At 41.3% G+C, this 13,979-nt stretch overlaps 2 protein-coding genes across 6 annotated transcripts in view; one reads left to right on the plus strand and one right to left on the minus strand.

The window, feature by feature from the left end:
• drosha (drosha ribonuclease III) overlaps nucleotides 1-5,190 on the plus strand; it is a 112,122-nt gene extending 106,932 nt beyond the window's left edge. For both annotated transcript variants that reach the window (XM_074622200.1, XM_074622201.1), the window contains exon 32: nucleotides 4,568-5,190. In XM_074622200.1, coding sequence (XP_074478301.1) covers nucleotides 4,568-4,698 — 131 coding nt within the window. In that variant the 3' untranslated portion in view covers nucleotides 4,699-5,190. The remainder of the gene's footprint in view (nucleotides 1-4,567) is intronic.
• Nucleotides 5,191-5,749: 559 nt separating this feature from the next.
• LOC141759807 (cadherin-6-like) overlaps nucleotides 5,750-13,979 on the minus strand; it is a 209,364-nt gene continuing 201,134 nt past the window's right edge. For all 4 annotated transcript variants that reach the window (XM_074622205.1, XM_074622204.1, XM_074622203.1 and 1 more), the window contains 3 exons: nucleotides 13,299-13,416; nucleotides 12,787-13,038; nucleotides 5,750-11,109 (listed from right to left, as the gene is read on the minus strand). In XM_074622205.1, the coding sequence (XP_074478306.1) occupies nucleotides 10,607-11,109; nucleotides 12,787-13,038; nucleotides 13,299-13,416 (873 nt within the window). In that variant the 3' untranslated portion in view covers nucleotides 5,750-10,606. The remainder of the gene's footprint in view (nucleotides 11,110-12,786; nucleotides 13,039-13,298; nucleotides 13,417-13,979) is intronic.

Here is a 13,979-nt window from a genome sequence, read left to right on the forward strand (position 1 = left end):
AATTCTCAATATGTCTTTTTTGATGCCCAACACCGACTGAAATGAAAAGCCTTGTGTATTCTTTAGCAACCCCTCCTATTCTTCGACGCCTTGCTCTTGTGCCGCATGTTAAACAATGTAAATGGCCGAAGCCTTCCTCTCGAGTGGGTTATTCTCAAGTCATCTCCTAGGGAAAAACGCTGGTGATTTCCATATTTTAACTGCAATATGTAGTTTTCTCTCCGAGTGTTCCTTACTCACCGAAAGCATATTGAAATAGACTGTGTGTTTCCGTGTGTATCCGAGCATGTATGTGTGTGTGTGTGTCACAAATTCACCCTCAGAATGATTTTATATTTTCTAAGCGCATTCTTTCTTCTTCTTTTTATTTGATCTGTCTCCTTTTTAATAGGATATTGCCGTTATCTTGCACTTCTGCTCTCTGTTGCCGTAATAACGAATTGGAGTGTTGCAGAAGAGGAAGAATGCATCCTCCTCTTCTATTCACATGTCAAACACATGTAAAACTTAGTGTTTGATTTACCACCGGAGGTTTACTACGACTAAGATACTACATGTTCTCTAGTTATTTACAGCCGACCTGTTGAAGAATGTGTTGTTGAGGTCGAATACTATTTAGTCAGTAAACAGTGAAGCATACCTCGCGGCATCTCGGAGCTCAAGGTGACATTTTTAAATTGCGTGTTTTGTCCGAGCAACAAAGTGCAGATCGTTTCTTTCATTTCTAACTTGATGAATGATAAATTAATTCTCCAACCATTCGTTCAACACAGGAGAAACACACAGGAGAAAAGGTTCCCACTGTGCTCTTTATTAGACATCAGATGAGGCGTTCTTTAAATAAACCGTCGGGGTGATGGCTTTTCAAACGACCGATTTGCTAACTAAGAGCTTATCGGCGCCGGAGAGAGCGAGCCGAGCGCGATCCAGATGGATAATGTGTCGCCGCAACATTTGAGAACCATTTTTAGTCCTGCTCCCGTGGTGTGTTTCTCCGACCGTGGATATGGGTCTGCAGCAGCGGGACAGCAGCCGCTTTCTGGGAAAAGAAACACACCATATCCACAGCAGATAGTTGGAGAGTCGACTCCAAACCCCTAAGGCGCCATATTATCAGCTGAGAGTCCGGCGTCTGGACAATAGGAATAATTAAATTTCCCCATTTTATCTGCGGATAATGTACACTATCTGCAGCGCCGGAAAGAAGTCTTTAGACAGTGACACACTTTCTGTTGTTTTAGGCTCTTTGCTGCAGCACATTGGATTTGAAATGAAACAATAGAGCTCAACAGTGAGTCCCCGGAAGTGGAAGTGTCATTCATATTCTGAATCGTGGATAGGGTACTTCTGTACTTACACTTACTATTTTGAGTGCATAAGTGCGTTCACACTGGGAAGTACGGCAAAATGCAGTGCACTCAAAGTACCCGGATGTTGTACTCAAAACGGTCAGATCGTTGAGTGTGGAACGCTGGACACTTTCCACACTCAATTGTCGCCGTCTTGGCTACGCAGCGGAAGGGGCGGAGCCACGACCACTATTCAAACATGCGTAGATAACAGAATAAAACAATACGTAAACATACCGGTGCATTTTCAGCCAACAGGAGGACACATCGTAGGCGTAGGCGACGACGTTGGAAACGTTATTTCCACTCTGCTTTTATTTTTTTTCTGAAGATATTTTGGCGGGTAGCGAGCCGCGGTCAAATGTTGCGAACGTCATTTCCGGTCAGTGCGCCGCAGAGTATTCGATTTGAGACGACCCTACCCTGTTGAAATTTACGCACTACTCAAGTGAGTACAGAGTGCACAAAGTGCACTACATTGAAGTGCACTTCTGGAAGCACGTGGATTGGAACACACTGTTAGATTACAAAAGAAATTCACAGAAATGTGTTTCTAAAACAGATTTTCGAGAGAAATGAGTCCTACAGTTGCTGAATCTGTCTTCATTTTAGATCGACAACGGTTAGTTTAAACGTTTGTTAGGAGTTTACAGAGGCGGCGTGTCCACATTTCCAATGGTTTATGAGATGAGTAGTTCCTTCAAGATACAGACGAGATGCTGATGTCTGTGGACATTTACAATCAAATGTTAAGTAGTCCAGTATTGTTTGATCCTTTTCATTTGAGGACCGAGCTGCAATTCTTCCATCTTCTTCCTTTCCTCTTATTTCAAACTAAACATGCTGAAGTAACACTGTCCAAACACTCACACTGTGTCTAATAAACCTCTAACAGAAAGGTCAGAGCGAGAACCTTATTTATTAGTATTATTATTATACAGCTCAGATCATTGTGTCTCTTCTCCGTTTCCCACCCCAGACTGACTTTAAAACTTCTCTGGGGGGTAAAAGTGTTGAAAGACAGATTTTAATTTGTTGAGGTTTGCATGGTCATGGTCAGCGGCCGGAAAAACTGCACAGTCAAATGTGCGTCTCTGCGAGTTGACACAAGCCAGCGGGCCTCCGTCATGCGTGTGGTTTTAAATTGAAGTGTGCGGCGGATAGACCCGGTAATGTAAACACTTAATGGAGAATTACCTAAGCTCTGAATAACACCTGCTGGGTCACTGGAGGTGGAATCCTGCTGGCAGGGCTGGAAACTAAAGCCGGGCGACGCTTCCCAGTCAAATCCAGGTATCTCCTAATAGGATGATTTAAATAGTTTCACTTAAACTGAAGGATTAAATGTTCCCTTAGTGGCTGGGAAATCATCCTACTGTACGTTTTAACTTGAGCTGAATCCACTGGTTGATTAGTTGATTAGTTGATCGACAGAACTATAATCAATACATTATTCTAGTTATTTTTCAAACATTCTGCTTCCAACATCTCAAAGGAGGATTCAATGCTTTTCTCTGTTTAATCATTATAACTGAATATCTTTGGGTCTTAAAGGAGACATTTGAAGAAGTCATCTTGTCCAATCAGAACTTACGATCATTATTTTATATGTCACACAGAATAAAGGATTAATGGATCAATCAAAGACATCATCAAAAGATGAATTGATAATTATAATATGTGTTAGTAAGTTGCAGCTAGAGATAACACTATTAGTCGATTCATTGATTTACAGAATTAATCAGCAACAGTTTGGATAATAGAATATTTTTTTGTCATTTTTTTAAGTAAAAATGCAAAAAATTATCTGATTCCAGTTTATCAGATGTGAATTTTGATGTTTTTCTTAGTCGTCTATGATTAGAAGCTGAACACCTCGGGGGGTTTTGGACTCCTGGTGAGACACAAAACAAGCTGAGAACGTCAGCTTATGGGCTTATTCTCAACTTTTCAGCACCAGACAACGGTGTCACCACTCATCAATGTCACACTTGACTACTTCCTTCCTCTTGGTTTGATCCTGGTAGATGTGGCCGGCTAGTTAGCCAGCTAGCAGGTTAGCTGTTGGACAGTGAGAGAGCTGCGGAGTATGTGAGAGGAAATGGGGAGTTCATATCTCATGTTGTGATAGTTTTCACATTTCACATTTTAAGCACCCAGCCCCGCTCCACACCCGTAGTCTGTAGCGATGCATCTCTGTCTGATTGAGGCCTAAGAACAAATGATTGTGTTTTGCAGTGATGCAGTGTGGTAGTGACTGTACATGCAGTACCAATAACGACCACCAGGTGTTGGCTTAAAATCCATTGTTGTTGTGGTTCAGTCCAAACGTTAAAGTCAAAGTTATTTTTTGCCACAACACATTACGGCCTCAGTAACTCATTTGTGTCTTGGTTGAGATTTTAAAAGAACTTAAGGCACATGTTTGAGTGTTTCTTTGACTGACAGGCGTCCTAACCAATCAGTCAGTCATCCCTGTTGACACGTTCTCATTGAATCCACTCAGACGTCCTCTGTATCAACACAAACTGCGGTTGTGTGGTTCCAGCCGAGTTGGCAGTGAGCAGAAAACCCAAGTGGAGAGTTTTCTTTAGAAACTAATGTCTGATGTAACCAAACCTACATGCATGCTTTTCTACAGTTTGGTTGTCAACAAGTACTTGTATGTTGAAGAGGTCTGGCAATCAGCACTTTTATATTTAGACTTTTCAAAGCAGCATGAGATAATTAAAAAAGTTTTTTACAGATGATCTGTGATCCGACCGCAGGAAAAAAACAACATGTTATTCCGACTGTATGTTAACATCCTATCAGCTCCTATCTGTTTTAGTTTCTCTGCTGTCACACGGCAGCATCTTATTACAGATCTCATTTAGAAATGTTCACTTGTAATTATGTTATCAGATCAGATGTGCTGAAACCAAACAAGGCCTGTCTAATTTCTTGTTACTTCATCAGTATTAATGAAATAACAACACGACGGCAGTTTAATCGCCAAACTGCCTCGCAACATTCTCGCTCATTTGACCGAAGTGACAACGCGACACTCTGCTATGAAAACTATAGTCTGTGCAGTTTGAGCCCTAAATTGCTGTCTTGGAAACTGACCTTGTCTCTTCACACCCCTGCCTCTTTGTCTCTCTCTCTCTCTCTCTCTCTTTATCTGTTCTCCTTGGTCGACTTCTCTCTGTTTCCCGCTCTGCCTCTCCCTGTACCAGATAACTTCCCACAGATGGCTCATCAGAAGCGCTTCATCGAGCGGAAATACAGACAGGAGCTGAAGGAGATGAGACGAGAGCGAGAGCGGCAGGAGAAGGAGACCGACGAGCCGGAGGAATGCAGGAAGTGACAGCACCTTTTCGGAAGGCCAATCAGGGACCCCCTCGTCCACATTAAGGAGCTCTGACTGCGAATGTGGCAGACGTCCAGGCGAGAGTCGGCATAAATAGATGATGCCACGAGTTGATCGTGGAGCTGTGATAGTTTAGCGATGATAACTGACTGTTTGCTAAGTTAACGTTGATGAGGTGAGGAGTAGTCGGGTTGCTTTAACCCACACATTTAGAGTGAAATGAGTTTTTCAAAGTGGTACGGAAAGCAAGATGCTGTCCCGTTTTATGCTGTTTAGTACTGTAGCACTGTTGAAGGTGGCCTTATGTTGTGTTTACGTTTGTTGCCGAATCTTTTAAATATAAAGTTGACTTTTAAATCTAAAAACACAGCTGGAGCTCACAATGTTACTGATATATGCCAAAAAAAAAGAAAAGTTTTAAAAGAATTATGAAATGCTTAAATAACTCATCAAATCTATTATTGTAAATAAAGTTTCACATCAACAGTCGCAATCTATTTTTTTTCCATTTATTGTAATCCGCTTCCCGCTCAGCGCTCCGCTAAGAGGCCTAAACCAGAGTTGAGTCAATTATACTCAATCACTACAATGTCACCATCTGCCTCACATCTGCCACTCATCCTCTAATAATCAAAATGTGATTTTTTTATTTTTTTTCTCCCCTCTTTTTTTAACTTCTCTCCAAATCCGATTGGCTCTCTGACAGATCTTAATTATAGATTGTCTAATTAACAATTTCCTCAGCTCAGTAGCCTCTGGATCCAGCTATTTAACAAACGGCCGTCGTATGAATTACTATCTGACGTTTAGAGTTGGAGTCTTTTATTCTGAGATTTATTGTAGATAATATATACGTACCTGTGAGGATGGTAAATTTGTCGCCTGCTAGCCTGTGGCTGCTATCACATTTCAGATAAAAGTTAAATTATCCTTCATAACCAGAAGATTAACTGGAGAGTAGTCCACTGGAGAGTACATAAACCTGTCACATTAATAACCCTTCATTTAATGTTTTTGAATGAACACCTCACAAAGAAAGTGGAGAAGCTGATTTTAAAGATATTTAATCGTGTCATATAAATATTCAGTACAAAATATCACGGTTTTACAAAGCAGATTGATGAATGGCCGATGATGTAAGGGCCCCTTACACTACCACAAACCTTCTCAAATAGTTTCTACATTGACAAAACTCGACTGCTCAATCACATTGTCACCAACAGAATATACCGTAGTAGAGGCGAGCCCCGAGGCCGGCCGTGTCTACACATCAACAACCACAGATCTATCGTATCTGGAGAAAGAAGACATCAGCGTCACCATCTAGTTGCCTCAAAAACAAAACCAAAAAAAACAAGTGGTGGTGCGGTATGACGGCGTTTTATGGCCATTGTAGGTAAAAAAGAATGGATTTCCAAGATTAAAGTGGCAATATTACGAGATAAAACTCACATTTGCGAGATTATAAATTCAAAAATTTACAAGAAAACTGGAAAATTAGTGGCGTGCAAAACCCCGTCTGAATTACGTTCCACATAAAGTAGAGTTCTTATGGTCAGGATGTCTGAGGGAGGCGAAGGCTCTAAAAGATCACAGATCTTTTATGAACATAAGTAAATACTGATATTGAAGAAATTACAGGATAGTAGAGACGGATAACTTCTATCTTTGACTACACACAAAGGCGTGTGTCAGCGTGTCAGCGTGTCGGTGTGAAGGGAAAACAACACAGAAAAGGCACATAACTGCTTGTGCTGAATTTATTTATGCTTGTGTGAATTATATCCTTAGAGTTTGCTACGGAGAGGAACGTCTGGAGTACTCTGCTGCTTGAGCAAAGTGAAGCGATGTTCCTTATAGTATTTTTCTGAATTTTTTTCTCATAATTTTATGACTTTATCTTGCAAATTTTTAGATTTTTTTTTCATAAATGTGCTACTTTAATCTCGTAGAATATCCAAGTTTTTTCTAGTAAATTTACGACTTTATAATCTCGCAAATTTGTGAGATTTTTGTTGTAAATATGCAAATTTAATCCAAGAGAAAATATATTATATTTTCAACTTTAATCTCTCTTTCTCTGAATATCACCCTCCTCCCCCGGCTCTGTAGTTATTATTATTATTTTTATTTTACCTACAATGGTTCTAATACGCCGTCTATGTCGCCGGTATGTTACGATGTGCAACATCTTCTGTTCTCTTAGCTGAGCATGGCGCCAATGCTCGGAGGCAATTATACTCTCCATAGGAAAACACAAGCACGTCTTGGTAATGGCGATATGCTGACAGGAAATAATGAAGACTGGAGGAGAATATGCTTTTGGTGAGTACTGCTGTCATGTTGATTTCCATCTGAGACCTCACACTGTATTGTTGTTGCATAACGTAATTGCTTGTGTCGAACCACAGATTGTGGTGAATTATGTCCTTATAGTTTGGGGGGTGTCTGGAATACCCTGCTTCGCCTGCTGCCTCACGACGCAGCCCTGGATAAGAAGGTGAGAATGGATGGATGGATGGTCGGAGGGATGGATGGAGAGTCTGCCCTCGCCGGCTCACGTTACCGCCGTGTTTAACGGTGGCGTATGCGGTGTGATGAGGTTGATCCAACCTTGCAAATTGAAGCGATCTGGTTCCTTAACAAAAGAAAACATTATTATTCATTACCACGGTTTTGCACTCCACTTTTTTTCCAAATTTACAACTTTATAATCTTGTGAATTCGTTTTTTTTTCTTGTAAATTTACCTCTTTAATTTCATAGAATATCCAGTTTTTTTTCTCGTAAATTTATGACTTTATAATCTCGCGAATGTGTTTTTTCTCGTAAATTTGCCACATTAATCTCATAAAATATCAGATTTTTTTCTCATAAATTTATGACTTAATAATCTCGCGAATGTGTGGGTTTTTTATCGTTATTTTGCCACTTTAATCTCATAAAATATCCGCTTTTTCCTCTCAGAAATTTATGACTTCAGCATCTCGTTACAAGTTTTTTCTCGTAAATTTGCCACTTTAATCTCAGAGAATATCAGTATTTTTCTTGTATATTTTCAACTTTAAATCTCTTTTTCTTGGAACATTACCCCCCCCTTTTACCTACAACGGCCCTAATATGCCGTCATAGTGCGGTATGAAACAATGTGCATCATTTTCTGTTCTCTTAGCCGAGCATATGGCGCCAATGCTCGGAGGCAATTATACTCTCCATAGGAAAACACAAGCACGTCTTCGTAATGGCGATATGCTGACACCCCGTATGAAGACAGAAAATAGTGAAGACTGGAGGAGAATATGCGTTTGGTGAGTACTGCTGTCATGTTGATTTCCATTTGAGACCTCACATTGTACCTTGAGGCAGAAAAGCAGTTTCCTTCGAGTGAAGGGTTTCTAAACCCATTAAATGCTTATCATAGCAAGTCTGAAATGGCCACTTACAATGGGAGCTCCAGCAGCACGCTAATAAACAAATCAAGGGGAGAAAGAGAACACGTGTATACAATAGCCGAGCGTAAAGAATTTTCCAACCACTGTTATCAATTGGATTGTTTAATGTGCTGCGTCGTCGTCGATGTCGAGTCTGATTCAGAGCACGGAGATGAAAAACAGTGTACCGCCGTGGAGAACATGCCGTCGTGTTTTGTTATTACTGTTTCTGATAAATGTCAGTCTCTTCACAGGTTGGCCTTTTGCTAAAGTGAGGGCAGAGCTTGTTTTAGCCGGCCCTAATCAGCCCAGTTCAACCGGCGCTCTTTATTTCACTCATAGTTTGAAGGTCTTAAAAGTAATTTGATAATATTGTTTTTTTTTTGTTTTCTAAATCAAAGTAAAAACGAAATGTGTTCTTGGTGCAGGATAATGCTTTGACCTTCTCTGGGAGCCGAGGACACACCTCTGGGTTTAAGAGCCTTATTCCAAACCACTCAAAGGTCAGGTGCCCCTTGATAAGACCCCTTTTATGGAAAAGGCTGCTCGTCCCTCAGGAAATCAGCACGGTGAGCACTCGCACTGCCTTCCTGTTCCACACTACATACAGCTCAGGTAATGACGGGCGAGTACGGAGCACAGAAAGAGGAGGAAGTTTAAAGGAAAATACTGGTGTTCTTTGCTTTTTGGCACATTTCCTAAAACTGTTATTATACATTCGACTGTTGCAGGGCAGAGCGCCTCTCAGGACACGAAGAAAAACTCTTGTTTAATGCTGTAGGTCATGTGGTACATTTAGACTTATTGTTTTCCCTGTGAGAAGAATCTGACCCCCAAATAATAAAATAAATAAAAATCTAGACTTGAGGCCATTTCTATTTACGTAGATTTGTTTTTATAATTTTGACAGCCTCGTTCTGCTGAAAGGTTTCTACCCGTTAAAGGGGAGTTTCTTTCTTGACACTGTTGCACCTAGTGCTTGCTCTCTTGTTGGGTCTTTAAATGATAGAGTTCAGTCTAGACCTGCTCTATATGAAAAGCGCGATTTGACGCTGTATAAAAATAAGTTGAATTGAATTAAGGCAACTTTTAATTCATAGATGTTTAGTCACATTAAGTATAAAACCTTTACAGATGAACTGGGCCCAAGTTTAAACACGCATGTATCATTTTTCCGCTCTTGGTACATTGATTAGAACGCTACTTTTCCTGTTTTTCTTACATCACCTGAACAGAAAACCATTTTTTTTTTAGGGGAATAAAAATAAAATTGCATGATGAATTTTAATACTAACTGTCCACAAGACGTTTCATCTAATCTAATTTGATGCCGTAGTTTCAAGCTCGGCGGCATCATTTCAGCGCTGGCAGTTAATGTGACTTTGACTTCCACCACCGTGCGGTACAGAGTGAATCATTTCACACATTTCTTGTGGTCGAGATGATGAGCGAAAAAAGTTCAACAAGACCAGTATTTTCCTCTCAACTGAGCCTGGCGCGCGTTAGATTGGTGAATTTGTATCAATGTAAAATAGAAAATAACACTTTTTTTGTGTGTAGTTCATTTTTCAGCCAGAGAGTTGGCTGCACAGAGAAAAAAAAATGGTTCTGAAGACATTCAGCTCAATAAGGAAATATTTGGTATTTGGCTCACCTCACAGCGAAACGCTCAAAAGCTGTGTGAGAGATGAAAATCAGATACTGCAAATAATGACTAACTGGTGTGTTGTTGGATGTTTGTGGCTGTAAATTTCCACATTTCTTTACCACAGCTTCGTGTAAGCTTTAAAGAACATTAGCCACAACTAACACACAATTTCCATCCAATCTGTATTGAGATTTTCCTCATCAGAGATGACAATGCCAGAGTTTTCTAGCACTTGTGGCTCAAGCACAGCTGTTGGATGACTAATGTGAGGCAGCCACCGCTGAAAGAGGGGATCATTTGGACAATAGAAATCCCTAGAAAAACAAAAACCACTGTACAGCGTATTGTATCATATTACCGTACGTACACAAGCTAAGATAGAACTCACAATATGCAGCATGTTGTTGTCCCAGAAACACTGAAAAATACATAGGCATATCTGTTGGTTTACAAAGCTGCTTGTTGAGCGTGTCCATCACACGCAGCTTTGGAAAAACAAACAAAAAAAAGATGTGGGTATAGATATATTCGGGCCTCATGTACAACCCCATATACACACAAAAAAAGTCTTGACACAAAGTCTCTTCACTGCACCCCGGCAAAAAACGCAACTAACACTGACTGGACACACAAAGCCTACGTCTGGTCACCGGAAGGACAACTGAATGGTGAGCGGTGGCGGTGAAAGAGCACGTGGACAACACGGTGCTTGTTTCTCGGTCCTTTCTCCAAATTTTTCTCGCCACACATTGCACCGGAATTGCCCGAAAGTTTTAAACGTGTTTTCATTTCACTTTTTCTCTCCTCGTCTGTGTGCCAGGCTCTCGTTAGGAATCCCTGTCGCTGTCGTCGCCGCCGTACATGTCCGCCAGTTTCTTAAACCGGGGTCCCCACTCGCTCAGGTAGTTGTAGTCCTGGTCGCCCTCGGTGGTCACCGACTCGAGTGAGCTGAGGGACTCGGCTACGGAGCCGTTTCCCTCGTAGGCGTAGGTGGCCAGGGAGTCGTAAGGCGGCGCCGTCGGGTCGCTGTCGTTGTCCTGGAGCCTCTGGTTGATGAAGTCTCTCACGTCCCCGTTATTGTCCCGGATCGGGGGTAACACGGGCCGTCGAACCGGAGGGTAGAAGGTCTCGGGGACGATGTCCCTCCGCTGCTTGCTCTCCTCGATGGCCTCCGGGTTGCGCAGCGTGCCGATATCAAAGGCCTGAGTGTCCTCCTCTCCGCCCCCTTCGTCATTGTAGCTGACGACGTTGTCTCTGACATCCTCTTTGGAGATGATCAGAGGCTCCTTCTTCCTCTGTCTCCTCAGGGCAGCAAACAGCACCACGATCACTACAGGGAGAACAACAACAAAGAGAACAAGTAACAGACTTTGGTGACTTTTGCTGTTGTTTCTTTGCTCCCTCTCCTTGTACTGAAGGCCAGCGACTGTCCAGGGGGAATTGTTGATGTTGCATGAGTGTTCACTGATGTTCAGGGACTTTGTCTGACTTTGTAGAAACAGGCTCAGCTACCACAAGGATGCATTATGTATTTTCCCTCCTCAGGGCCACTGCTGCTTGAGATCACAAAAGAATGCAGTTTGAGAACAAGTACATTGCGTGGTAGAAGCACAACTTTATGTACCATTATGATGTTGTTAGCAACATACGTTGTTGTGGTGACATCTCCAAGAAGTACATTAAACATTTATCACTTTAACTCTGTGATCATAACAGCGTAACCTTTAGTGTAACAGTTAAAGTACAGCCCATGGGCCAATGCCCTCAGAAACATTTAGTGCTGCCCTGAACGTAACATGAAATGCATGCATCTGAAGTCCATCTCCGATACTTTCTCTTTCAATAGCCTACGTTTAATACACTACTCGGCTACTGCGTCAAACTGCGTCGACTATACTGACTTTATACAATGATGATTTTCAACATTTTTATGAAAAACTATACAATGACTTATTTCGACATACTATGACTTTTTTAAGACATAGTATGTCGAAATAAGGAAGGAAGCTTTCTGATCCACAGAGAGTCCTGGATGGGGAGGGAGGCTGAGGCTGCCGCTGCCCGGCTGAGGCTGGGCGGCTCATGGACTGCAGGGAGGACCGGTGTGGGGGAGAAAGGGAGGAGGCGAGGTGGGAGGAGAGAGAGTGAACGATGAAGGTGGTGAGGTGTGGGGAGGGTGGGGGGGGAGCAGAGGAGGCGAGAGGAAGATCGGAATTTGGTCGGGCAGGTGAGATAGGAGGAGAGGGGAGGGAGGGAGAAAGAGACAGAGAGAGGGCTACAAGCTCGTCAGGTGATCAGTCAGTTTTCCGCTTTTCGCCGTGTTTCTTTGTAAGCTCTTATAAACTATGACTTTTTTCGACATTCTATAATATGACTTTTTTATTTTCGACATACTATAGTGTGACCGAAAAAGTAAAAAAAAAAGAAGTCATAGTATAGTGTCAAAAAAGTCTTTGAAAAGTCAGTGTAGCATGTTGAAAAAAGTTGTAGTATATTTTGCCGAAAAAAAGTATTGTATGTCAAAAAAAGAAAGAAAAGTCATAATATAGTATGTTGAACAAACGCAACACAAAAGTCATAGCATAGTTTGTCATAAAAAGTCGTATGTCGAATAATATGTTGTAAAAGATATACAAAAGTCATAGCCATAAAAAATGCCATTGTATAATATGCCATAAAAATATCATAAATAATATTACAGTATAGTATGCCATTAAGACGTAATTGTATAGTATGCCAATCAAAATGTCAGAAAGGCATAATATAGTATTTCATAAAAATGTCATAATATAGTAAAGTTAAAATAGAAAAATAAAAAATATAAATATGTCATAATATAGTTTGCCATGTCAAAAAAGTCATAGTATAGTGAAAGGTGCTTTGCCATAGTAGGAAGCTCTCAAGTGTAGCTCTCAGAAATGCAAAAGTAAAAATAAGGCTCAAACTGAAAATCAAATGTTTGCACAGTGAGCTGCAGGTGGCTGCTTCTCATGCAGTCTGTACTCACTGAGCAGAATGATGACACAAAGCAAAATGGCCACCAGGGCTCCCGTGCTGAGTCCCGCCCTCGCTGTGAGTGCCTCGGCGTTGCACAGCTTCATGTTGCCCTCGCGGTCGCAGGTGCACACTCTGATGGTCAGGGTGCTGGTGCTGCTTTGCATAGGGTACTCTCCATCAGAAATGACCACAGGCACGTGGTAGATGCTCATCTGCAGACTGTTGTAGCTGTTCCTCCGTGTTAGGATCCAGGCCGTGTTGTCTGAAAACAACAGGATGTCCGGTTACTATGCAGCAATCAATAACCTGAATGAATATTTCAATAAACACTGAGGGAAAATTTCATTTGGTCTGTGAATTCGCTTTTAGTGCTGCGAGATGAAAAAACTATAAATCACATCATGTGCAGTGCAGCAGTAGATGTGGTTGAGTTTAACAACAGGTGTAAGTGCCTTATGGGAACATTATACAGAAGATTGAAGTTAATGTGATGACCGCAAGACTCAGCTGAGAGTGTATTACCTTTGTTATCACGGACAGAGAAGTTGGCTTTCCCAGCAGCCTCCTGTGCGAGACTGAAGAAGAACCGGTGTCCTCCGAGTGGCGTGTCAGGATCTGTGGCGCTCACGGTTTGTATCCTCTGAAAAGTGAGCAACACACAAACTTGTAAATAAAAGAATGGGCTGTATATCCTTCATTTGCTATATTGCCCACGCGGCTTGATACAATGCAATATTAAAGGAATAGCTACCTCATTATACACATTAAGTATCTATTCTACTCACAGTATACAGTATGATGTCATATTGGCTGTAAACCACCTAATTAACAAAGATACCAACAGTACAAGCTTGTTAGTGGCTTGTATTTGCATGTTAACATCAGCTGTTAATTCTGGTTAAAGGGGTAGATTGGTCTTTGGGGAATTCATAAAGACAAACCGTTAATGGCAAGCTAACAAGTAATAAACCTCAGAGATTCCCTGACGGTAAACATTTAAAATGCTCAAGTACAGTACTTCAGTACGTATATTACTCCACTACCTTTATCTGACAGCTCTAGTTACTTTGCAGATTCAGATAATTAATACAAAATATAATTAACTTATACATTATGGCTTATAATGGAAGCTATTTAAGTTTCCACTTTAAGGTGATGCTTGCAGATTAATGCATCACTATATCTAATCCAATCATTTTGATA

This window comes from Sebastes fasciatus, chromosome 21 (genome assembly GCF_043250625.1).
Source record: "Sebastes fasciatus isolate fSebFas1 chromosome 21, fSebFas1.pri, whole genome shotgun sequence".
In the NCBI taxonomy this organism is placed as follows: domain Eukaryota; kingdom Metazoa; phylum Chordata; class Actinopteri; order Perciformes; family Sebastidae; genus Sebastes; species Sebastes fasciatus.